The 26,534-nt window shown below is 37.6% G+C and overlaps 1 protein-coding gene across 1 annotated transcript; it reads left to right on the top strand.

Annotated features, from left to right (window-relative positions):
- Positions 1-4,028: 4,028 nt before the first annotated feature.
- LOC136062083 (uncharacterized) lies at positions 4,029-4,763 on the top strand. The gene has a single exon (XM_065760740.1). The coding sequence runs from the start codon at positions 4,029-4,031 to the stop codon at positions 4,761-4,763; it is 735 nt and encodes a 244-aa protein (XP_065616812.1).
- The last annotated feature ends 21,771 nt before the right edge of the window (positions 4,764-26,534 follow it).

Genomic DNA, 26,534 nt, shown 5'->3' with positions numbered 1-26,534 from the left:
GGTTTGTGTTTTTTTCCTTTTTTTTTTCTTTTAAATATTTCTGTAAGCTGACATATTATTAACTATATAAAAAGAGTCAAAGACTCATGAATAGTGTTTTTTTGGTTTATTCAATTAGTGAGGTGCACTTTTTCTTTTGGTTTTTTTTTTTTTTTTAAAGATATTTATATGTTTACTTTGTACTTGCAATGCAAGTTTACATTGTAAATACACAAAAGTGGTTAATATTACACACATTTGCACAAAAAATGGAAAATATTGTACAAATTTTGTAAATATGTACAAAATTTTCCATTTTTTTGTGTCTACAATATAAATTTACATTGTAATTAAGTACAATGTATATATAGAAATATTATGAAAATGTTGTGATGCATGTGTCAATTCCTTATGGGTCAAAATAAAATAAAATAATAAAATATTATACCGAGATCTAGAACAACTAAAAATATCGTGACATTTTGTTGTTATTACAATATATTTACAACTATTGAGGTGTAAGTTATAAGTCAAAATAAAATAATAAAATATTGGACTGGAATCTGTCACAGTCTTATACGAATAAGATTAACTTTTTATGACATAATTTTCAAAATTCTTAAAATTAATGTCTCTTTTGATTAATGTAAATCTCTATGTATTTAAAAAAATCAAATGATTTATATCTTTATTTTGTGATAGAAATAAAATCTAAAATTAATCACAATCACTACTTTTTTTTGCCCATGGCTAGCACATGCCTTGCACATGCTGCCTTAACTAGTATTATATAAAAAGTGAATGCCTATTATGAAATATGAAGCACCGACATTGGGAAACCAATATGAACCTCTTTTTTTTTTTTTTTTTTGAGAAACCAGACTAGTAGCCTAGGGCTTTATTAGAAACAAAAACCAAAAAAATCGGAATTAATGAACATCAAAGAGATCCAAAGGGGCAATGTCATCCAACAAGTCCTCTATTTAGGCTTGAAACTCTAACCCAGATTTGGCCTTTTTTGCTAATGCATTAGCTACCCTATTACAAGAACGTTTAACATGGCAGAATTCAAAGCAGGATAAATGAGAAACATGTGTAAGAATGTCATCGATCAGGTTGCCATACTGAGCTTCATTAGCAGGCCTGTGATTAAGAGCTTGTATCACAATCATCGAGTCACCCTCAAAAATTACTTCATGGATACTGATTTCAAATGCAAACTTCACAGCATGACGGCATGCTAATGCTTCGACCTTGACAACTGAATTTGGAAAGGGGACACTCAGCCAAAACAGCAATCACCTCACCATGATTGTTGTGAATTACCACTGTAAACCAGCTATGTGGTTACTGCTGAACACGACACCATCAAAGTTTTCCTTGAATCCCAGGGAAGTCGGGGGGCACCATAGGCTGGGGGGAGCAGTTGGAAAGTTCACGGGCTGAGCATCTTAAGCACTGATGAAGTCCTAGAGAAACTTTGCAGCATTTGGACCCACTCTATCCAGCGGTTGAGATGGGAGTCCAAGCCTTAGAGCATTCCGATGATTCCAAAGCCCCCACGCCATACGGATGAACAACTTGACCCTATTATCATAAAAAATAATAAATAAATAAATAAATAAAAATAAAAACCTACAAAAATCTAGACAATAGATTAAAAAATCAATTGGTGGGGAGGAGACCGCTTGACTAAACCAAACATGGTCACTCCACACCTTCTCCAACCTGGGACAGCCCCAAATAGCACGCAATGGGTCCTCAGAAGTAGTTCTACAAATGTTGCATCAATCCAAATCAACAATATGGCACTGACACAGATTATCCGTGGTTGGCAGGGCTTTGTTGCAAGCTCTCCAAGCAAAAAGCTTCACTTTGTTAGGGACTTGTATCTTCCAAAGGCCTCTCCAAAATTTCTTCTGGGGGTTTGGGTTAGAGCTACTAGTGTTGAAAAAACACATGTTTATATTGCATACAAAACATACGCAACAAAAAATTAACGGATCGACTTCATTCGCAATTGATAACATGTACTATGTAAATTTCAGAATATAAGAACAAGAGAGTGTACCTTGGTATGGTGAAATTCAAAACCAAAGATTAGAAGTATTTGGAAACACTTTTAATTTTTACTCCAATTCTACTTGTGCCCAGGAAGTGTGGTCTCTCCATCAGTTTTCAATGAGAGAATAAGAGAGTGGCTTACACTCACATAAACACCATTTCATTCCTAATGAAAAACTCCTATTCAATTTTGTATGTTTCTCTCATTGTATTTAACTGACTATCTAATTGGGTTAGCCTTTTGGGCCATTCCAATTAGGCTTTACTATGTGGCTTGGAGTGAGACCAAAAGGGAACAAATAAGACTCTACCTCTAATGGGTTTTGGACTTTTCTGTCAACTCTTGACAAGTTCAAAATTACCATTAATTATATTTAATACCGCTATATAAATATAATTGCATTCTAGGCCTTATTAATAAATTATATCTCAAGACTTTATTATACATGCAACCCTTTCATAAAATATTCGTAGTAATACAAAGTCATAAATGTAGACTGCCACTTTGAAGATTATTACTGTGGGGAGAAAAAGGCCCAATCTAACATAGTGGGCCTAGAGCTCCATGTAAGAATTACTGTGCATCCGAAGAGAAGGAGATGGTAAGGGCAAGACCCATCTGGAAGAAGGATCCCCGGAAAGAAGGATGGTTGCCGTCCGAGGAGACCGCCTTCCGTCCGAGGAGATTTTATTCCTCGGACACGAATAGTATTGATTGATCAAACGTGTGGAAGGTCCGAATGATTTTCCTAGCAACCCCAACGATCAAGATAAGCTCTGGGTATATTTTGAGAAGACAAGAATGAGGAAATATCTAAAGGAAAAGCTGCTACCACCGCATTTAAGGCACTGCAGCAACTTCTCTGGCCACATTTATGTGGAGAAGACCTCTGAACAGTGTAACCTCACCTACCGCCACTCACAGAGAGTCAGAGAAAATACTTGACGTGACATATACTTAAGTAGAATCACAGATGAGGAATAAGTGGACGATGGGGATGATGGGGAAAGAGGTTATATAAAGGAAAGAAGATCCTGAGAAAAGGAGAGGAGAACGAGGGAGAAGAAAACAAAAAAGCTTTATTGTAACCCTAAGATCTGTATTCACCACATAATCAATAATATGCCTCTTCGGACACCAATTCTTTACGTGTAAATTCATGTTGGTTTATACTTGAGAGTTGTGATTAATTGTTGTCGATTCCATAATCAATCTAGCTCTTTCACCCATTCTCTACAAATTCATTATTTTGGGCTTGGGCCACAAATCCTAACTCTACAATTGGCGCCGTCTGTGGGAAGAGTTTGAGTGTAAGGGGAAGCAACAGCAGTTGGTCATGGCCGAACCAGGGCAACAACCGGCAGAATCTGGGGCGTCCCAGCATATAGACCCTTTTCTCAACTTGGAGCGGAGACAAGATCGTGAAGGCAGTGTGCATACTACACACACTAAGTGAAGTCAACCTCATGGCGGAAGTCATGTGTCTCATACAGAGAAGAATAACATGCAAATAGAAATTGAAAGGTTAAGAAAGGAGTTGCGCCATGTGAAAAGAAAACGTACTGCCTCGCCTTCTGATGAAGACTATGGTGACGAACAAGACATCACTTATGAACAAAGGTCTCGAAATCTGATCAGTGAATCATATGAAGATGAACACCCTCGCAAGAAGCAACCTCAAAGGCCATCACATGGAGGGGTGGGAAATGTTGCCATGAACAAGGCTTTGAATCAAATCTCTAGGTCACCTTTCACGCGCAGGATTGAAGGAGCAAAGCTTCCTCAGCGCTTTAACCAGCCAACCTTCACTATTTACAACAGTAAAACGGACCCTGTGGAACATGTGAGCCATTTTAACCAAAGGATGGCTGTCTATTCCAGAGATGAAGCTCTGATGTGCAAGGTATTCACTTAAGCTTTTGGTTCACGTTTCGTCGCATGCCGAAGAGTGGCCAAGCCCTTGTCTTCTTTGCTATCCTTGAGCATGTGTGAAGGTGAAACCCTTAAGGCGTATTCAGATAGATATTGGGAGATGTTTAATGATATGGAGGGCAACTTTGATATAATGGCCCTAGATATGTTTAAGCTGGGCCTCCCTACTAATCATGGTTTAAGGACATCCTTGTCCGGCAAACCTGTCACTAACATGTGTCAACTTATGGACTGTATTGAAAAATATAAAAGGGTTGAAGAAGATCAGCAGCAAGGGAAGGGTAAGGATAAGGTTATCCCCCAGGATAGGAAGGACTTCAGGTCGGATCATTACAACAACAATAAGCCGTGGAGAGATTTCGCTAGGCAGTCAGGGTCAACAAATGCACAAGCAATCAATACAGTGTTCAAGGAGCCAGTTCATCAAGTTTTGGAAAAGATCAAGAATGAATCATTCTTTAGGTGGCCGAGTAAAATGGTAAGGAACCCTGAGAGACGCAATCACAATCTCTATTGTCAATACCACCAAGACCATGGGCATGCCATTGAAGACTGCAGAAGTTTGTGGGATCATTTGGACCAGCTGGTCCGTGAAGGCAGGTTGAGGCATCTTTTGCACCACTCCAGTGGCCGAGGAGGTCAAGTGAATTTTGAGTCCGAGAAGAGTGATTCTACGAAACCTCCATTAGGTACTATTAATGTCATTTTTGCAGCGCCAGGAAGAACAGGGTCCTGGCCGTCCAAAGTTATGTCAGTGGCTCGGCTACCAACAGGGGATATTGGTTGAGATCCGAGGAGCTCTAGACAGGCTGTCCCGCCCATTTTAGGCTTTTCAGATGAAGATAAAGCTGGAACCATTCAACCTCATGACGATGCTTTGGTAGTCACCCTCAGAATCGGGGGATATGATGTGAAGAGGGTGATGGTGGATCAGGGTAGCGCGGTGGAGATTATGTATCCTGACCTCTACAAGGGGCTGAACCTCAAGCTTGATGACTTAACTCCATACTGTTCTCCCCTGGTTAGCTTCGAGGGAGGGATGGTCACCCTGAAAGGACAGATACGGCTGCCCGTACAGACTGGCTCAGAAGTAGTGGAAGTGGACTTCATTGTTGTAGATGTTTATTCCCCTTATATGGCGATTGTAGCTAGACCTTGGTTACACACGCTAGGGGCTGTTTCCTCCACTCTGCATCAAAAAGTTAAATATGCATCCGAAGGGCGCGTTTGTGAAATTCGCGGAGATCAATCCTCGGCTAGGCAATGTTTGGTGGCTGCCATACGACACGAGCCTGAAACTAAATCCTCAGTCAGGGCGGATGAAGACTTATAGCAGTTAAGAGGTCGGTTGTCACTCATCGAAGATCTTGATGAAGGCGCTAAATGCAAGGACTTAGTGCAAGTTTTAATTGGGGGCAATCCTGAAAAATACTTTCAAATTGGGTCTTAGATACCTCAACCAGAAAAGGAAGAGCTAATTGATTTCCTTAAAAGAAATATTGACGTATTCGCCTGGAGTACTTACGAAGCCCCAAGAGTGGATCCAGAGTTCATTTGCCATCATTTGAGGGTCAACCCACTGAGTGTACCCAAGAAGCAGCCTCCTCGGTGGCCATCCAAAGAGCATGCGGATGAAGTCAAAGAAGAAGTGATGAAGCTCAAACAAGCTGGGGCTATTAAAGAATTTTTTTATCCCGAATGGTTGGCAAATACTGTGATAGTAAAGAAGAAGAGCGGAAAGTGGTGAGTTTGTGTGGACTTCACGGACTTAAATAAGGCTTGTCCTAAGGATCCTTTCCCTATACCGAAAATCGATCAATTAGTAGATGCTACTGTCGGCCATCCTCGGATGAGTTTCTTGGATGCTTTCCAAGGTTACCATCAGATACCGTTAGCCCCAGATGACCAAGAGAAAACCGTTTTTGTTACCCCCATTGATAATTACCATTATAAAGTGATGCCATTCGGTCTGAAAAATGCAGGTTCTACTTATCAGCGAATGATGACCAAGATGTTTGAATCACAATTAGGCAAAAGCGTTGAGGTCTATATAAACGATATGGTGGTAAAAAGCAAAGTTATTTCTGAGCATGTGAAGGACCTTGATAACGTTTTTGAAACCTTGAAAAGACACAAGTTGCGCTTGAACGCCTCGAAGTGCTCATTTGGTGTGGGGTCAGGCAAATTTTTAGGTTAGATGGTAACACACAAGGGAATTGAGGTCAATCCCGATCAGATAAAGGTTATTCAAATCTGCAGCCTTCTTGGAATCCGAAAGAGGTTCAGAAGTTAACAGGGATGGCAGCTGCTTTGAACCGATTCATCTCCAGGTCCGCGGATAAGTGTAAACCCTTCTTCTCGCTGATCAACAAGTGGAAGGGATTTGAATGGACTGAAGAATGTGCCTCAGCTTTCCAACAACTTAGAGACTACTTGGCTCGGCCACTGATTATGTCTAGCCCTGAACCAGATGAGGTCTTATTTGCCTATATCGATGTGGTTCCCCATCCTGTAAGTCTAGTGTTGATAAAAGTGGATCAAGGTATATAAAGGCCGGTTTACTGTGTGAGTAAGTCTCTACATGAGGCCGAGATTAGATACCTGCCATTGGAAAAAGCTATTTTGGCAGTAGTACTTGGAACACGAAAATTGCCCCACTACTTCCAAGCACATACTGTTGTTGTGCTCACGCAACTCCCGCTCAAGACTGTACTTCGAAGTGCCGACTACACGGGGAGGATAGCCAAGTAGGGCACTATTTTAGGGGCTTTCAATATCAAGTATATGCCTCGCACTTCAGTCAAAGGGCAGATCCTTGCGGATTTGGTGGCTGAGTTCACGGAACCCAGCTTAGAAGAAATAACGACAGAGAGAGACATGGATGGAAAATCGGTTGGCATGATTTCTCAACAAGATCCTGCCCGCTGGGAAGTATATGTGGAAGGCGCTGCAAACCGAAAAGGTTCTGGAGTAGGGCTAGTCTTGATATCTCCAGAGAGAATCATCATTGAAAAGTCATTAAGGCTAGATTTCGGTGCAACCAATAACGAGGTAGAGTATGAAGCCCTATTGATGGGAATGTCTATGGTCCGAAGAATGGGTGGAAAGGCAGTGGAGTTGTTCTCGGACTCAAAATTAGTTGTGGGCCAAGTACATGGGGAGTTTGAAGCGAAGGATGAAAGAATGCAAGGATACTTGAATCGAGTCAAACGTCTGCAGTCGGAATTCGAATTTTTCAGCTTGCTACATGTTCCTAGAAGTAGTAACGCATATGCCGATTCTTTGGCCACACTAGCCACCTCTTCGAAGCAAAGTTTACCGAGAGTTATCCTCGTTGAGGATTTCCATGAGCCCACCGGGACAGGAGGGGTTGCAGTCCGAGTCCACCAGATCAGAAACAGTCTCTGCTGGATGGACCCTATAACCAAATTCTTGAAAGATGACATTTTGCCCAAAAAATGGGGGGAGGCTGACAAAATTCGAAGGAAGGCAACCAGATTTTGTCTTTTCGAAAACTAGAAATTATACAAATGATCCTATTCGGGACCATACCTGTTATGTATTCATCCAGAGACGGCTGAGTCGCTACTAGAAGAGTTGCATGAAGGAATTTGTGGGAGTCACACTGGAGGTAGATCTTTGGCTCACCGAGCCATTACTCAAGGGTATTGGTGGCCAAACATGCAAAAAGAAGCCCATGATTATGTAAAGAAGTGTGATCAATGTCAACAATTTGCGCCGAACATACACCAACTAGGTGGAGTCCTCAACCCACTATCTAGTCTGTGGCCATTTGCACAGTAGGGTTTGGATATAGTGGGTCCATTCCCAAAGGCCACAGGAAACAGGAAGTATCTTTTGGTCGGCACAGACTATTTCACCAAATGGGTTGAAACTTAACCTCTGGCCAATATCCGAGATGTAGATGTGCAAAGATTTGTATGGAAGAATATCATTACTCGTTTTGGAGTTCCTTATACTCTCATCTCGGACAACGGCTTACAGTTCGACAGTAATGTGTATCGGAGTTATTGTAACAAACTGGGAATCACAAATAGATACTCTACCCTTGCCTACCCTCAGGGGAATGGGCAAGCTGAAGCAGTTAACAAAGTCATAGTTAATGGATTGAAGAAGAGGTTGGACGATGTGAAGGGCAAGTGGGTTGAAGAGTTGCCACACGTGCTTTGGGCTTAAAGAACTACGCCTCGTAAATCTACTGGAGAAACCCCTTTTTCGATGACTTATGGCGCTGAAGCTGTCATTCCTTTGGAGACGGGGTTCCCAACTCTAAAAACTAGCTCATTCAGTCCGACCAACAATGATAAACTTCTAGAAGTAGGCTTGGATTTGATCGAAGAAAGGAGAGAAAATGCAATGGTTCGACTGGCACATTACCAGCAGAAACTCAGGCAGGGCTATGATGCCAACGTAAAGCTAAGGTCCCTAGAACTCGGTGATTTGGTACTCAGGAAAGTCGTTGGCACTATGAAAAACCCCACCTGGGGGAAATTAGGACCAAACTGGGAAAGACCATATCGTATTACTTCAGGGGCTGGCATTGAGGCATATTTCCTGGAGGACTTGGATAGTCATGTAATACCACGCCCCTGGAATGTAAATAACCTCAAACGGTACTATTATTAATCGAATCATTTCTTTGGTCACTGTGATAACTTGTCATTCTTAATTGTTCTCTAAGTGTTTAAACTTAAATCCAATCATGCCTATAGTCCTCGGACCAGATGATTTGGGTTAGTTAACACTCCTTGTCTCTAAGTGTTTAAACTTAAATCTAATCATTTATGTAGTCCTCGGACCATATGATTTGAGTTAGTTAACACTCCTTGTCTCTAAGTGTTTAAACTTAAATCCAATCATGCCTGTAGTCCTCAGACCAGATGATTTGGGTTAGTTAACACTCCTTGTCGGTTCCCTAAATGTTTAAACTTAAATCCAATCATGCCTGTAGTCCTCGGACCAGATGATTTGGGTTAGTTAACACTCCTTGTTGGTTCTCTAAGTGTTTAAACTTAAATCCAATCATGCCTGTAGTCCTTAGACCAGATGATTTGGGTTAGTTAACACTCCTTACCGGTTCTCTAAGTGTTTAAACTTAAATCCAATCATGCCTGTAGTCCTCGGACCGGATGATTTGGGTTAGTTAACACCCATTGGTGATTCTCCCTAAGTATTTAAACTTAAACCCAATCATGCCTGTAACCCTCGGACCAGGTGATTTTTAGCTAGTTAATACTTGTGTGTTGCTATTAATACTGAAGGTTAACTTTAGAATGAATCTTGCCTGACATCCTTAACTGTGTTTAACATTAACTCTAACCTATGCTAATATTCTTGGTGTACGTGCAAAAAGATCTATCCAACTTTTATAATACTTGCTATGTTCATTACTTAACAGCAACTTTTATGTACTGTCCTCTTCGGAACCAATTTTAGTTATATATATTATCAGCAAGATAGGGTGATTATGTTTATCTACATTACCATAATTGTAAAGTACAGTTATTTGTAGCAAGAATAAGTCATGTGATATACATCGAAAATGAAAATAAAGTCCGTCTCATTAACCAAAACAAGATAGTCTACAATCCTTTACATTCCAAAAAAAAAAAGGGTACAAAAGAAAAACCCTAAGTATCTAAGATTCTGTCTGAAGGATCACAGGGTCATCGGCCTTGCTCGTCTGAGTAACTGCAGCTGTTGAAACCAGATCCTTGGGCTCTGAAGAAGTTCTTTCTTTTTTTGAGTTCTCGCCCTTGTCCTTGGATGGTTCAGCAGGTTTACTTTGAGCACCCGGTTGACCAGACTCCTTGGAAACCTCAAGCGTGGTCAGAGGGACTTGGCTGACTAAAGGTTGCTCCGAGGCTTCGGGGAGTTGTTATGGGAGAGGAAGGTCAGACTCTAGGAGCTCTCGGATGTCAGGATCGTAGTAAATGCTCCCAAGCAGCCTCAACTCCGAATCAGCTGGCACCCCGGCAGCATCCAGTGCTTTGCTCCACGTTATGTCACAGTAATCTCGGCTAACCAAGGTGAATTGCTCTGTTAACCCTTTTTCGGTTACGTCCACACCCAATTTGAATGCTGCTTTCTTTTCGGCCTCGGTCGCCTCCTTGGCCAGTTGTGCGTCCCTCTGAGCCTGCTTAGTAGCCTTCTTGGCCTTCTGAAGTTCGACGCGAAGTTCCTTCACAAGAGCTTTCTCAGAGGCCAGATTGTTTTGAGTATCATTTAGTAGCTTGCGTTGGGCTTTGGCTAGGCTCTCAGCATTTTTGAGACCAACATTGAGGCTATCCCTTTCCTGGGTCACCCCCTTTAGCTGGTCGGTGATCTGAGAGACCTCTTCCTTTAAGTTACCCAAAGCTTTTTCCACCTCAGACCTAGAGTGGGCCTCCGCTTGGGTTTCAACGTAGGCTTTTCGGTTCCACTCTTCGGCCACGAAGACTTGCTGGGTAATCTGAACAGCAAAGTAAAAGAGTTAGCATAAAATACAGAAAATTAGTATGCCAACCGAAGAGCTGGATAAGCACGCTTACCATGGCCAGGTCCCTCTTCAGGGACATGAAAAGTTCATATTGGCTGAAGCGCCTGTATGATTCCATGTCTCGGGGGAGGAGCAGTGGTTGCTCCAAGGCTTCAGCTATCAGCCCCACTCTTCCCCTATCGTAGTTTCTAACAGAGGTCTCCCAAGAAAAAGGAACGCCATCTAGTTCCAATCTGGGAGACCACGTGCGTTGCCCTCGGTGCACGTCAGTCATAAGAGGCTCCTCCCTGCTCTCTACGGATGAGGCCCTCTTGCTCCGGTGGTCCCTTACCACCTTTTGTTGCTTTGTGGTCTTTGGTGGTACCACCACCTCCCTCTCCTCAAGTTCGAGAGGTCTCTTTTTCTTTAAGTCCAGTATTGGTTTTAAGCCCGGATCAGGAACCTGAGGTGAGGGTGGAGGTGAAGGTAAATTCACCACTGGTCGAGAAGTCCCCGTCCCTTTGGACTCAGCTTTCTTGCCCCTCGTCTTCAGCAGAAGTTTTAAGTCGGACATCTCTTCTTCTTCCGAAGAGTCCTCTAGGAGAGTGGTTAGCAGAACTGGTTGGTGGACACTGGATTGCCTGTCGGCCTCCTCCTCGAAGTCTGAGGAGGGTATTACCTGCACTCCCTCTGAAGCTTCTCCTTCAAATCTGAACTTGTCTATCTGTTCCTCTAGCGAAGAGGATGAAGAGCTGACCCTCTCTCCCACGACCACCGGCTAGAGGGGGACTTGGTGAACTGGTCGGATTAGCAATGGAACACCCTGTGGGTTGGGGTGTGGAACGAGCTTAAGATCGTATGGCGCTAAAAAGTGTCACCAAGCGATGTCTATTCGCCAAAGCTGGTGATCACCTTGTGTAATGGCGTTGTCGGCCGGCTGAATATCTGTTTTCTTGGGTGTATAGCCGAGTATAAGTGGGATAGACCGGAGCTGTCCGTCTTCACTCACAAATATCTCTGAGCGTAGTAGATAATTAAGGGTGGCGGTGTTGGTAAGGCTGAGCCGAGGAGTAGTATGTGCTTTATGTAAAAAAAAAAAAAAAAAAAAAAAAAAAAAACAAACAAACAAACCCGGTCAGAAGATTGAAATATGACGGCATAAAAAACAGGTTATGAAGAATGAAGATCCTAAGACTATTGTTAGAAATCCTAAGTCTAGGAAGTCACACCTGGCTCTCTTGGCTCGGTCGAATAGTGTATACCGTCATGCCATGCACCCGAGACGATTAAATAGTCGTCTTTCATCCCTTTATTTGATTTGGGAAGGCAAGAGAACAATCTAACAATGTCAAATCGGGATTTAAGGTAGTATCCCGCCCCTTTTTGGCTATGACACTTATACATATATACCAGGTCATGCCAGGTCAGCCCTAGTCCTAATTGCAGGTTCAAGGCATCGATAGCTCCTAGTATCCTAAAGGTGTTGGGCGCGCACTGCTCAGGAGAGAGTCTATGGTTGCGAAGATAGTTCAAGGTGATGGAACCCATTGGGAGGGTCATTCCCCCTTCGATGAAGGCTATCATTGGGATTACGACCTCTCCCTCTCTTCGGGCAGTTAGAATCCGCTCCGGAGGGCAATATCTCAGATTCACCCCCCGCGGTATGCCATAATTTCGCTTAAATTCCTCAATCAACGCCGGACTATCGACGAGATGTTGGAATTTACCCATTTTTAGAAAATGATTGAGGCAGTGACCAGGAGACGGGTTTCGAAGGTTAAAAATACTAACCGAGAAGAAAATAAGGGGCCAAAGGATGCCGAAACTTACACAGACGAGAGTGGAGAACAATCTCTGAACTTAAAATGGACTCTTGGTAGATCCTGGAAGGAAAGAAGACAGAAAATCGAAGAAGCTTGAAGGGCTTTGAATGAATGAGTTTGCTAGGTATTCTAAGGATGCGTAAAGTAAAGAAAAATAACCTCCTCTGAGGGCTTATATACGGGGACAAGTGAAAGGGTGTAATTCATCCTGTCCAAATCTCGAAGAAGAACCCTGTCCGTTGGATCAACAATCCACCGTTGGATGTAAAAGACAAAACGTCGCCTGGAGTTATTAATACAACACTTTGGGAATACGGAACTGACAGCGGCAATAATGAAGTGCTTGTCACGTGTAAACTGGGGTATTTACGAGTTCTCTCTTTTAAACTTTTTTATTTTTATTTCTCTTTCCTTACGTGGCGGGTCAAAATCTTATTCTTTCTCCTCGGACGCGAAGGAAAAATTAAAATTTTGAGGGGCTATTGTGGGGGGAAAAAGGCCCAATCTAACATAGTGGGCCTAGAGCCCCATGTGAGGATTACTGTGCGTCCGAAGAGAAGGAGATGGTAAGGGCAAGGCCCATTTGGAAGAAGGATCCCTGAAAAGAAGGATGGTTGCCGTCCGAGGAGACCGCCTTTCGTTCGAGGAGATTTTATTCCTCGGACGCGAATAGTATTGATTGATCAAATGTGTGGAAGGTCTGAATGATTTTCCTAACAATCCCAACAATCAAGATAAGCTCTGGGTATATCTGGAGAAGATAAGAATGAGGAAATATCTAAAGGAAAAGTTGCTACTACCGCATTTAAGGCACTGCAACAACTTCTCTGGCCGCATTTATGTGGAGAAGACCTCTGAACAGTGTAACCTCACCTACCGCCACTCACAGAGAGTCAGAGGAAATACTTGACGTGACATATACTCAAGTAGAGTCACAGATGAGGAACAAGTGGACGATGGGGATGATGGGGAAGGAGGTTATATAAAGGAAAGAAGCTCCTGAAAAAAGGAGAGAAGAGCAAGGGAGAAGAAAACAAAAAAGCTTTATTGTAACCCTAAGATCTGTATTCACCACATAATCAATAATATGCCTCTTCGGACACCAATTCTTTACGTGTAAATTCATGTTGGTTTATGCTTGAGAGTTGTGATTAATTGTTGTCGATTCTATAATCAATCTAGCTCTTTCACCAATTCTCTACAAATTCATTGTTTTGGACTTGGGCCACAAATCCTAACCCTACAATTACATTTTAATCCTTGAGTACCCAGTTTAATCCTTTAATTTATTCATCATATATTTATGAAATCCAATTTCATAAATATATACTTTAGTAATTCCTTACTAAAGTGGTTAGATCTAACACTCTAAATAACTGAACTCATTAAACTTATCTCAAGAGAATATTTTATATCTCCGTTAAGAGATTGTAAATTTCATCTTGAGAATATATGTTCCTTTAACATTAAATGTGGCTACACAACATATTGAGGTTTTGATCGTGACTTTAAATCTTACTCTTGATATATCAAAACAACCTACACTTTATGAAGTCTATTATTCTCTCAGGATTAAGAGTTCATGTAAATAGAAGTTGTGAGATTTATTATTTATTTGACAGTCGTTAGGAGAATAATAAATTTCACAGCGGTCTAATTCAATATGTCTTAACACTTAAAACATATCAACATATCAACTAGAAGTCTCAACTTTCATGATCAAGACAAATCATCTTAGTTAATATATTATAGTCTTCGCAGATGAAATGCCAAATTTCATTACTGACTACAAACTAAAATTCTAAGTTTACAAAGAACCTGTGACTCATATCTTCTGTGACTAAATTACATACTATGCATCTCATGGACTATATGATAATATCCAAATATTCATGTTACCGTTATTTTAGATAATAATAAAACAACTTTATTAATCACAACATTAAATCATATATAATGTTATACATAATGTCATACATAGCATCATATAATAGGATTTAAGGGCACTAATTCTAACAACTAGCACTATTAGCTGAAGCAGCATTGGCCAATAGTTAATAAGCACTACGGGTAGTAAACACTCCCGTAGGCGTTTGAGACCATATTAGACGATCAAGAGGAATTCTAGCGCTAAAAGGGATGCAAAGAATAAACTTGGCTTCATGAGACAAGAACAGTTGTTGAACTTGATCCACTTTCCATGTAATTGACTCGGCATCAATGAGAGCACTAACCTTGGCATCAAGGGGAAGAGAAGGTGGAGGAGCGATGACAGTTCTGCAAATTTTATCCGGTAACCATTTGTCTTCCTTGATGCACACAGATTGCCCATTCCCAACCTGCCACACCATGCCTTTTGTAATAACATCTCTCACACTTAAAACGCTCTTCTAGGCATAAGAACCAAGTATGGATTCTTTGGCCTCTAAAATAGAGCAGTCATGATTCAATCTTGCTTTAAAAACCTTATGACATAGTGAATCCGGATTATGCATCATGCGCCACACTTGTTTACCTTGCAAAGCATTATTAAACTCTTAATCTCCTTGAACCCCATGAATATTCAATGTGATTCTTTCTAGGATTTTATCAATAACATATTTGATTGTTCAATTAGATTTCTTTTGATGTATTAGTTCTTCCATATTTTCAATAAGTTCAATCATGTTTTTCTTATTGTTTAGATGAATTTCTAATAGTTTCAAATAGAAATCAGGTTTTAAAGTGAATGAGTTTTTCTGAAAACTTTTCTAACTACATTATTAATCTAGGTTATTATGTGTTCTTGAATTGTCTCAATTCAACTGAATCATAAGTATTTAATTGTATAAGAACAATCAATTATGAAATATATAATTTCTTAGATCATAAAAAATTTCATATCTATATAGGAAACACTTTGATGCCCTAGTATTTACATTATTGATTTAAATCAATTTTTATTATTATTCTTGTTAACAATTACCTAGCAAAATTACTTTTCTTCTTCACCCAAATGGTTGTTTAATTATATTGTCTTTGAATTTACCCTGCTCCTTGTGGTTCAACCTCGGTTCTCTAAGAATTATATTGCTACGATCTCCTGCACTTAGGAGTGAGCAAGCACCTCCTTAAACCAACCAAGAAGATATGATCTAATCTTGGAGATCGCAACAAAGGATGTGGGCACTTCCACCAATAACAATCCCATCGATATGAGATATTGGATTTCTTGTCGAAAAATTTCACCCAGTCGCTTTTAGTCTAACACTTGATCTTTAGGACAACCCAGCTAGGTAAATTGCTAGGACCATAGTTGGTAACCGCAGGTGTAGCAATTATGTCCAGTCTTTCCATTAACCATATTTGCAAAGTCAAGGGACTCCCGAGGAATTGTTGTGATTCTACACCAAGAAATATAGAGTCTAGCCCTAAAAGAGTTTTTGCCAAGATCAAAGAAGCAAGATTATCACCATCCTTAACTTGACTCACAACACCTATGGCTTGAGCATCAACAAAGCCAAGTCTTCCAAAGCAAAGCAAGAATTTTCCCATGAAGCAAAGAGCTAAGCCAAAAATTTTCTGCATGTTGTCAAGCAACCTAAGAGTACGTTTATCAATATGCCTCATAACAACTGCATAAAGATTCACCACGTGCCCTTTAATCATGCTATTGGTAACTAAAGTAGAAAGGCCTAGGGCGTCAGATAAAATCTCCCTATGCTTAGGATCACAAGAAACTACAACAGATTTTTTGCCAAGCTCATAACCCAAAATAGTAGAAAATTCTTCGATTGTAGGACAAAGTTTAGTAGTGTTAAATTGGAATACATGGTCTTCAGTATCCTAGAACTTCATGATGGCACGAAGAAAATCCCAGTTGATCTTGACATTCCTTAGAGCCTTGATCCCCTCTAGCTTGTAGGCAATGAAATTGGTCTTGGTGACAAAATCAAAGTTACGAATCCATCTGTTGATGACATTAGTGATTGAATGAGGAAGATTTTGATTGTTGGCCATGAATAATTCTTGTATGGGATTGTTGTTTCTTGATAGCTTTGATGCAGAGATTTGTTTGCAGGTTTAATGTTAAGATAGGCTCTCTTAGTCTCTAACCATCTTTAAATAATTTTAGAGAGTTTGAAGATAACTGGGAAAGTGTTTCATAGTCTAGAACGGATAAAAAAATATTTTTTAAAGGACAAAAAAAAAAAAAGAAGGAAAATGCGTTAAAAGACGCGAAAGTTGAGGCAAAGTTGGGTGTGCCAATTGGCACCCATTCCCCCCGAGGGCATTCTAGCTTATTTTGTGTTTTTGGGCACATTTTTGGTCCGTTTTAGCCCCATTCTTCATTCCAAAAGTAAATGGGCCATAAAGTTTCTCAGAAATTCACATTGATTGTCAAACTGGGGGATTTGGCCATGCCTTGTCCATTTTTCCCAAAAAAAAAATCATCATCTTCATCATTTGTTTGAAAAAAAGAAGAAGAGGAAATTACCCAACTCAAAATTTTTCAAAATTGTGCATTCATTTTCTAAACTAAGGGCATTCGGCCATGTCTTATCCCCCTTTCTGAAACAAATCAAATCAATCATCTCTTTTCCCACAAAAAAAAAAAAAAAAAGAAACATTTTTCAAAAAAAAAAATCATCATGCATAAGTTTTCAAATTAAGGGCATTCGGCTCTGCCTCATTAAGGTGAGCACAAATCACATCATAAGTGGTAAGATAAGTTCAAATTGTACACTATAAAGTTTCATTAGGTGAATTCTAAACTTGTCTCATCTAAGTTTCAACAAGGCTAAAAGTCATCCAAGGACAAGGAGCTAAAAGTGGAAATTTTGATACAAATTGTTTGACTAAGGAATATTTTGTCTTTTGTAGGGAAATTAAAATACAAGTCAAGCATCATTCGAACTTTGAGTCTGCTTGCAAGAGGATCTTCTAGACCCACCCTTAGAGGAACCACCCTCTATGTCTCCTTCTTCACTTGCATAAAACCGAGATTCTTGTTGCCAGTCTTGAAATTCAAGGTTTCTGATTCTCTCTTCCAAGGATCTTGTGTTGGCCTCAGCAATTGCCATTTGATTGTTCTGAAAAATTGCCAGAGACAGGTGTTAAGTTCATTACTATGAATTTCAAGAAAAAATCATTAAGGGAGCATCATCATTTACCAAATTCGCTTAATTGAACACAAATTGAGAAGATTGTGTGTGTGCCACTAGCTGCAAGCCTCCAATCATCCGCATGCATTCTTCCACAAGATCAACACTTTTGTGGACCATAAGGCTGCAAGTTCATAAATAACTCAATGGACAAAAATGAGACAGGAGACTAAAAGATTTGGAAGTGTACTAGGTCAATCCATGGGACATTTAGGGTATACTCTGACTGGTCTAGATCCACAGACCTGAAAGATCCACCAAGATTCATTACCTTATATTACCATGCTGGAAAATGGGAAATGTCTCCATAAAAGAACTAGAAGGTCCACCAGCATTGTTAGGAGAAGGGCTTTCATCTCCAGAAGATGAAGCCTAAAAATGCAACTTTCAGACATTTTCACAAAGGGCAAAACATAGAAAATAAAAGATGATGATGCGGGTCATGATGCAAATTGATTTGGAAAAGAAAGAAGGCTACTGATGTTCCAAAGATGTCAGCTAAGCAACCATACAATTGAGCCTAGACAAATTCAAGACAGTCTCCTAGTGTCCCAGGAATAGTGTGGCCAACCTGAGCACGATCAATCTCTTCATTAGTCGAAAGGTCTGCCAATCAAATGGAAGGACAAGGATGGGAAGAAATCGTTTTAGGATGGTACATGTGTTGAACCTGAGCTAGTACCCGGTCACCAAGATACCAATATCTCCCATGGCCACATTCAAACAACACTTGACAACTATTCAACTCTTCAACCCATGGACACTCCTCATGCTCCTCACATCCAAGCCAAGGATTTAAGGACATCTGAACACCACAAAGAACCCAGAATGAAAAGAAGCCATACCCATACAACAACAACAACAACCAAAAAAAAAAAAAACTCACCTTATCGGCTAAGCCGCCAATCACCATACACCAAACCTACAAAGAACGCTTAGGAGGCACTGATAGACGATACTTAGGAAGCCAGTGAAGAAACCTTGGAAACATATCATCAACATCTTCCAAAAGTTGCTGACCAACACCAAAATATTCATACATCTAGACCTGAAAAATCAGCACACATTAACATTAACAACACATAAATAACATTTGCAAAATACACCCAACCAAGAACTTAAATCTCACCTACCAAACAAATGGTGCACCTCCTAAGCTTGAAAGGCAACACTGGGAAAGCTAAGTCAAGAAGTACAGGAGGGTCCATAAGCCATGCCGCCCTAATCATAATTTTTGATCCGATCAATATCCCTCAAACTCCACAAGTAACATAAACTCACGGTACTCCCCAAGTCAGGACATAAGAGAGTTCCAATGAAAAGAAGCATGAACATTCGGGTGCCAGTTGCTATAGTCTCACACTTGTTAATATTGGTATACAGCCACATCAAGGGCACATTCTTACTCCTAACTCGTGGAGGCATCACAGCCAAAAGACCCCTAATCTCCACTAGCAAAATGGAATCTTTTCCCTCAATTCTCTCACTAATGGCTAAGAAGTCATATGGTGTTAGCATCCCCTTACCAATGCCCGAAAAATGAAAGGTACAAGTGGTATCCTAGAATCACTCAAACAATGCAACAAGTAGTTGATGATCCTTATACTCATTGGTGTTGTGATCTAAGAGAGCTCGGAAAAAGGTTCGAAAGCCGGCTTCATTAATGACATTTTTAATGTCTAGGGATAATGCTACCCACTTGTGCTTCAGCAACTAAAGACTACCTCGGCTCTTGAGATTCTACAAAACAAAGTTTAGCCAATCATCATGATATTCACAAAAATTCCCTGTTCCAAAAATACTTACTCCAAAATCCCAACCAACAAAATAAAGATACCCCTTATCAAAAGTTAGCTGGACCTAAATGCCATTATGTCAAACAAATAATTTCACAAATTAGAATTCTATGACATCCTAACAATTATCCCAATCAACCCAAAAACCCTTCATCTCCATAAATTCATTCAACAATGACCCAAACATATGTCAACCCAAAGAAAATTTTTCTTTGTTTACCCATGAAAATCATATCCAAAGAAAATTTCCATACCCATGAAAAATAATGCCCACGCATCCCAACAAAATTTCCACACTCATCAAAAAATGAGTTTACTCAATCATGTCTACACATCGAATTCTCATAATTTCATACCCATAAAAAAATCAAGTCAAAATTCATCCAACAATGCCTAAAGCTATATACAATGCAAAGCTCCATAAATCATCAACGTTATCCAAACTTCACAATACCAAATGACTCAACAATTCAAAAATGCCCCAAAATAAAATTAAAAGAAAAAAAAATCAACATGACCACACAATGATTTCCATCCAAATCATACAATGTCCAAACTTCTTAAAAGAGCAAACAACAAAAAAATGACAATGCCTCACCATAAAGTTCTCAACAAAACATGAAATCAACAAATTTACCAACAAAAAAAAAAAAAAAAAAAAAAAATGAGCTCACCTTGAAATCTTTCTAAGATGAGTGTGGAGTATGAGTGCCTGGGTCTTGGAGGAGTCCCTCTTTATCATTCCATTCTATGGATGGATGATACTTCTTCCCATTGAAAGTAAGAATTTAAGGTGGTCCATGAGGAGATGCCATAGAGATGCAAAGATGAAGGTTTGAAAATAGGTTTCTAAAATGGGTTTTTCAAAGGTGTTCAAAAACTTAAGGATCTAAAGAAATATTTTAAGGGATAGTAGAAATCAAGTTTAGAAGCTTGGAGAAATGATTTTCTAAGCAAGAAATGGTGAAGGAAAAGAGAAAATGCAAGAAGAATGGAGCTTGGAATAGTGGCTATGGAGGAAGAGGAAGAAGGAAGAAGAAGAAGTAAAAAGAGGAAAGAGTAAAAAATAAAAATGGGGCCAAAATTTTGCTCCAACATGAGTTGTTGAGTCAACTCAGTTTTGATCGAGTTGACTTGGTCAAACTTGAGTTAACTCATCATAAAAAATAAAAAAGGAAAAAGGAAAAAGAGAGAAAGAATGAAAAATGAAAATGTTAAAATATTGATGAATGAAAAAAAAAATTTTGAAAAAGAGATTTTTTGAAAAAAATAGTCTTTAAAATTTTTAGAAATGTTTTCAAAATTTGTGGCATCAATTGTGTTGGAAAAGAAAAAATTTCACAGGGAATAAAATTGATCAAGTGAAACAAAAAGGAACAGAAAATTCCCTAAGTTGAGCAAATAACGTCTAAGTCATCAAAATTCTAATTTGACTTTTCTTTTGCAGAATTCCAAACCAAGCTAAATATAGTTCTCAGTCTGCTTCTAGATTGAACGAATACATTTCTTGGTCATCTACTTCCAAGTTGAGCAAATATAGTTCTTAATTTCCTCATCAGCATTCAAGATTTCATCCAAGTTCATCATCTATCAAGTAGATTAAGTGTCCATAGTTCTCATTTTTTTTATAAAACACTAGTTCTACACCTAAAGGTTCTAGGTTCTAAGGTTAGGAAATCTTTGAAAAATCAACTTTGAGTAAATCATGGTTGCTAAAATCAGTGTCTTTGTTTTACATTGACATTCGCTTTGCAAGCTCTATCGATAAAGGGCATTCTATAGACACTCGATTTTGCACCCATAATTTAGTTTTGGAATATGACTAAAATGACCATTTCAAATACCCAAAAATCATAGTTTCATTACACGCATTAAATCATTCATTGTATATCATAAAAATAATCTTGAGATTCTAACGAACGAGATGGTATGCCCGATTCCCAAATTGGACGATCAGATTGAAAGATATCATAAGATCAAATGTTCATGGTCTGCATGCATTGTATGAGGGTGAAACTGATCACGTGTGATCAATTGAAATTAATTCTAATTGGTTAAACAATTACAATTAATTAAATAATTGTGTGATTGGTTGTTGGTTTTTGTTAGAAATGAGCTTGGTTGCATAGGAATAAAATGGATAATCAGATAGTAAGGGAATTGTTAATAATTGAGTCTTTTTTTAATATTTATCTATCAGATAATTATTGTTTTAAAGACCTGATTATAAAATAAAAGGGATTAATTTTACAATATGAGTTAAAAATATGTCCAGGTGTAGTTCCTGACTCAAAAAATCCCTAAAAAAGAGTCCAGATTAAACCAAGATTGGGAATTGGGCTTAGTACATGGCAAGTGTCGATTGGCACAGTTTCGAAACTCGGCCTAGAAATGTTCTGATCAAGATAAAACACATCCATTTCGAATTTTTAGGGATAAGAACGCAACCTAATTCATATCTGATCCAATCCAGCTTATTTTTTAAGCATCAAACCTCTATAAATAGGGGACTAAAATTAGGAATTAGGACCCCTTTTTCTGACCCCTCTCTCCTCTTACATTAAAAAAATTCTATTAGTTTTGCTTTAGGATTTTATTTTCTGTTAAGTGGCTCTTATTCTAAATCTAAAAAAAAAAAAAAAAAAATGTCCTTCCTTTTGTTTGCCTTGATTCTCTTTTGGTTATGTGATGTATATTTTAGCATATATATTAATGTAATGATCTAGTGCATACCATTAAATATTAGGTTTGTTGCTTTATGTTAAACAAAAATTAGATCTAAAACATTTCTCCAAAATCTCATTGTTTTCCTTAAACAAAAATTAGATCTGACATACTTTCTCAAAATCTCTTTTTTTTTTTCTTTTTTTTTTCTTTTTTTTTTTTTTTTGCTTAAAAAAAAATAAGATCTAAAATATTTTTCCAAAACCTCATTGTTTTCCTTAAAAGAAAAATCATATCTGAATTTTATGTTAAAAAAAAAAATCATTTTTTCACTTAAAAAAAAAAATCAGATTTGAAATTTCTTTTAAAACCCATTATGTTTTTTAATTAAACAATCAGATTTGGATTTTCCTTTTGGAGATCCATTTTGTTATTTAATTGAGAAATCAGATTTGGGAACTTTTCAAAAATTCATTCCCTATTATTTAAAATAAAAATAAAAAATCAGATTTGAATTTTTATCAAAAAATTCAATTTGCCAATTTGAAATGACTCATTAAAAATCTTTCTTTTCACAAATGAAATTCAGATTTATTTTTGCATAAATGCAACAAATTTACTATTTTGCATATTAACCAATTTTAGATCTAGGAATATTGACACAACAATTTACATGTCATTTTTTATGGGTATTTAAAAGGCCATTTAAAGTCTAGAAGACCAAATTCTGTCTGAGCAAATGGGTGCCTAACACCTTTCCATTCTATAACTTAGCCTCCGAACCTTAGAATTTTAGGTTGGAAGATTTAGTGTCTTATTTTTATTTTAGTTAGAATGTAACTAGGAAACAAAGTTTTGTATTTTCTTTTTATTAGATTGTACCTAGGAATCAAAGCAATGTAATGTTCTTTCTATCAAGATGTAAACTGTTTCCAATCAATGAAAATGAATATTATTCAAGATATATTGTAAATTGTAAAGTTTTCTTATTTTACTTAGAAAATAAGTGGCAACTCCATAGAATTCTAAAAAGGGAAGGTGCTGATGCCTAACCCTTTTTCTGAGAGCACCCAAGTTTTTCAAACGCCAGTCTCTCACACTAGTAATACGTCAAATATGATCTTTAATGCATCTCGAGAGGAAACAATTGTTTATTTAAGAAATAAAACACATTTTAATGGCAAACCCTAAATTGACAAATTTCTCATTTTCACAACAATTCAATTAACTCAAACCTAATTTTTGCCATTGGATATTAAAATGAATGGAATTCTGATATGTTTAATGTCACATAAAAATAAACAGACAAGACCCTTGATTTAAAACTCAGGTTTCCAACCAAATTTGAGGCCAGACAAAATACAATATCTACAGTTGCACCATGAGATTCATATCCTCCCTTAATTGGATTTGGTTAGCTACCATTGTATTAAGTAGCTCTTAGGTACTCATCTATTCTTCAGCATTCTGATGCTCATCTTTGCCATAGCGATAGAGGGGCTATTTGGTAAGGTGTTTTGAGCAATAGTTTTCAGTGTTTAAATAACATTACATGTATTTCCATACACTTTTTCACCCACACGTATTTTCAAAAAAATACAAACAACGTTACTAGAACAACATTACCAAACAGCCCCAGAGTCTTCTAATCCTTTGTTGTTTGGGCTATCTTGTGAATCAAACACTGGATTGTAGTGCTGGAGTTGTGGAGTGCCTTCTATGCGCAGTGGTTTAAGTACTATAATAGGCCTTGAACTAGAACTTGCTTGGTTGTCACTCTTCGATTCTCTTTCAAGTCTTCCCTTTGATCTTGACCAGATTCTCCCCTAAGAAAAGGTAGGTAGGCTCAATCAATGCTACATCCCCATCTATTTCAATCATTCAATCAATCACAACAAACACACATAGGATGCAATGCTGCATTTACTTAGACTGACTTAACGACAGGTTCTAAGTTATTATATTATAGGGTGGGTTTGTTGTTTTATTGTTTCCCATAGCTAGGACAATGCACCTCCCAACTTGTAATGTAATGAACGTTGTGTTCGTCCAAATGGCATGGTTTATCCTTTCAGTCATCAAGAAATGATCAAGTGACTTTGGGCTATGAGTTGGTGGGTTCACCACTGGGTACCCGAATCTAAGGAAGACCAGTTATCAATGGTTACTAGCAACAGTTTTTGAGATGGGTTCTTGCATAATTGTTGTTTCATGGCACACATCAATGACAGTTAAAAGAAAAGGCTATAAACATACAACATGGCATCTCATACAACATTTTATACAGTATCATACAAACATAACCAATATTATACAAGCAACGAATATCATACAAACACAAGGGTACTTAATTGATTGTTTAAAGTCTAATGTGAAGCTTAGCCCTAGACATTGCCAGCGTAGTTGCCAGTATGAGAAACCGGCTCTCAATCAAAAGAGATAGGCATTGACACCTCTCTTTTGGAGATTATGTGGAGTCGCCACTTTTTTTTTATATTACAAAAAAGAAATAAGAAAAAAAATACAATATATAATTCACATGTCTGAAATACCTTAAGTTTCATTAATTGAACATATGAATACCACTTGGTAGAATATTGTTACAAGGCTTTAGTCCTAAATACAATCGATGTAAAAAAAAAAATAAATACAAAGCTATGGTCCTAGATACTATCTACGAAAACAAAAATATGACACTATTCTACGAACCAAGAATTTAGTTCAGGAGCTAGGTTACAAATTGGAAAGGTGTTAGACACCCATTCTGCCTAAGAAAAGCCTGGTCTTCTAGACCCTAAATGATCGTTAAGTACCCTTGACCAATGGTATGCAATAGATTATGAAATGTAACATGTCATGTAAACTTTCTTAGATCTATGGCTAAATGTTATTTAGAGACCTCAAATCTAATGTTTAATGTGAAAATTTGAATTTTAGGATAAAAGAATAGATTTGACATCAATTTAAAAAAAAAAAAAAAAAAAAAGGAGTTTTGATGACAAAATGGGGATCTAGAGGAATTTTGGTGAGAAAAATTCAGATCTAATTTAAGGTGTGAAAAAGATGAATTTTTAATGAAAAATTTCAGATCTGACTTTTAATTATGAAAAGGAATGAGTTTTAAAGGAAGAATTTCAGATCTGATTTTTATTATGAAAAGGAATGAGTTTTGAAGAAAGAATTTCAGATTTGATTTTTAATTATGAAAAAGAATGAGTTTTCAAAAATAATTTCAGATCTAATTTTTATTATGAAAAAGAATGAGTTTTGATAAAAGAATTTTAGATTTGATTTTTAATTATGAAAAGGAATGAGTTTTAAAGAAAGAATTTCAGATCTAATTTTTAATTATGAAAAAGAATGAGTTTTAAAGAAAGAATTTCAGATCTGATTTTTAATTATGAAAAAGAATGGAGTTTTAAAGAAAGAATTTCACATTTATTTTTAACTACGAAAAAAGACTGAGTTTGGATAAAAGAATTTCAGATCTAATTTTAATTATGAAAAAGAAAGGATTTTTAAAGAAAGAATTTCAGACATGATTTTTAATTATAAATAAGAATGAGTTTTAAAGAAAGAATGAGTTTTGATAAAAAGAATTTCAGATATGATTTTTAATTTTGAAAAGAAAGGGTTTTGATAAAAGAATTTTAGATCCGTAGTATTTAGTAACAAAATAATCATAGATCTAAAATCATATCATGGAAAACCCTAAATCTATTTGTACTAACATATGAACCAAACAATCATAAAAAATCATATTAGAGATTATTTTCACATGTTAACATGGAAAACATAGCTAGATATATATGCTAATAAAAGAATCAACATTCAAACATGCATGTTAATAAGGAATTAAAAGTGATACCTGCATCAATTACACGAACAAATTCTATAAGGGAATTGCTTTAGAGTTAGAGAGAATAAATCTCACTTAGTCCTAAACAATTATCACTTAACAAGAAAGAAAATCTTAAAGCCTGACTTCCAAAGTTTCTTTAATGTTAAGGGGCAAAGGAGTGCTAAATTCTAGGTTTTCTCCTCTATTTATAGAGGTGTATCTGCTTAAAAAACAAACTAGGGTTGCTTAGAAAATCAGTAAATATGAATTAGGTTAGGTTTAATCCCTAAAAAATCGAATCTGATGGGTCTAGACCTGAACCAAATGTATCTGGGCCCAACTTAAAATTTGTGCCAATCAACACTCCCTAAGTGTCAATTGGCACTCCTCAGTGCTTCGCCCAGTTTCGTTGTCTTATGCGTTTTTGACTTTTTTAGGGCTCTTTTTTGGGCCAGGAATTGTTTTTGGATGTATTTTGGACTTGTATTCCTAGTGAAATCCATTTTAATTTGATAATTAAATTTTAAAAAATAATTATTTGAAAGATAATTACCCTAAAAACGTAATTATAAACTTAATTTCCATATTATTAGATTATTCATTTTATTTCCATGCAACCAAACTTATTTTAAGAAAAATCAACAATGAATCACATAAATATATTTAATTAATTTGAATTATCAACCAATCAAAATTAATTTTGTAGGGACTGGGTTTGAGCACTTCTACTATTGAGTGAGTAGACTCAAGCCCAGCTAACCCAATACAATGAATTTGTAGAGAGTGGGTTCAAGAACTAGGCCTTAGCAAGC

Source organism: Quercus suber, unplaced genomic scaffold, assembly GCF_002906115.3.
Source record: "Quercus suber isolate HL8 unplaced genomic scaffold, Cork oak 2.0 scaffold_380, whole genome shotgun sequence".
Classification (NCBI taxonomy): Eukaryota; Viridiplantae; Streptophyta; class Magnoliopsida; order Fagales; family Fagaceae; genus Quercus; species Quercus suber.
The sequence above is the reverse complement of the archived record's forward strand: the minus strand, read 5'-3'. Positions and strand labels throughout refer to the sequence as shown.

Excerpts from the sequence above, each read along its gene's own strand:
- LOC136062083 (XM_065760740.1), top strand. The coding sequence starts at position 4,029 with ATGTGTGAAGGTGAAACCCTTAAGGCGTATTCAGATAGATATTGGGAG.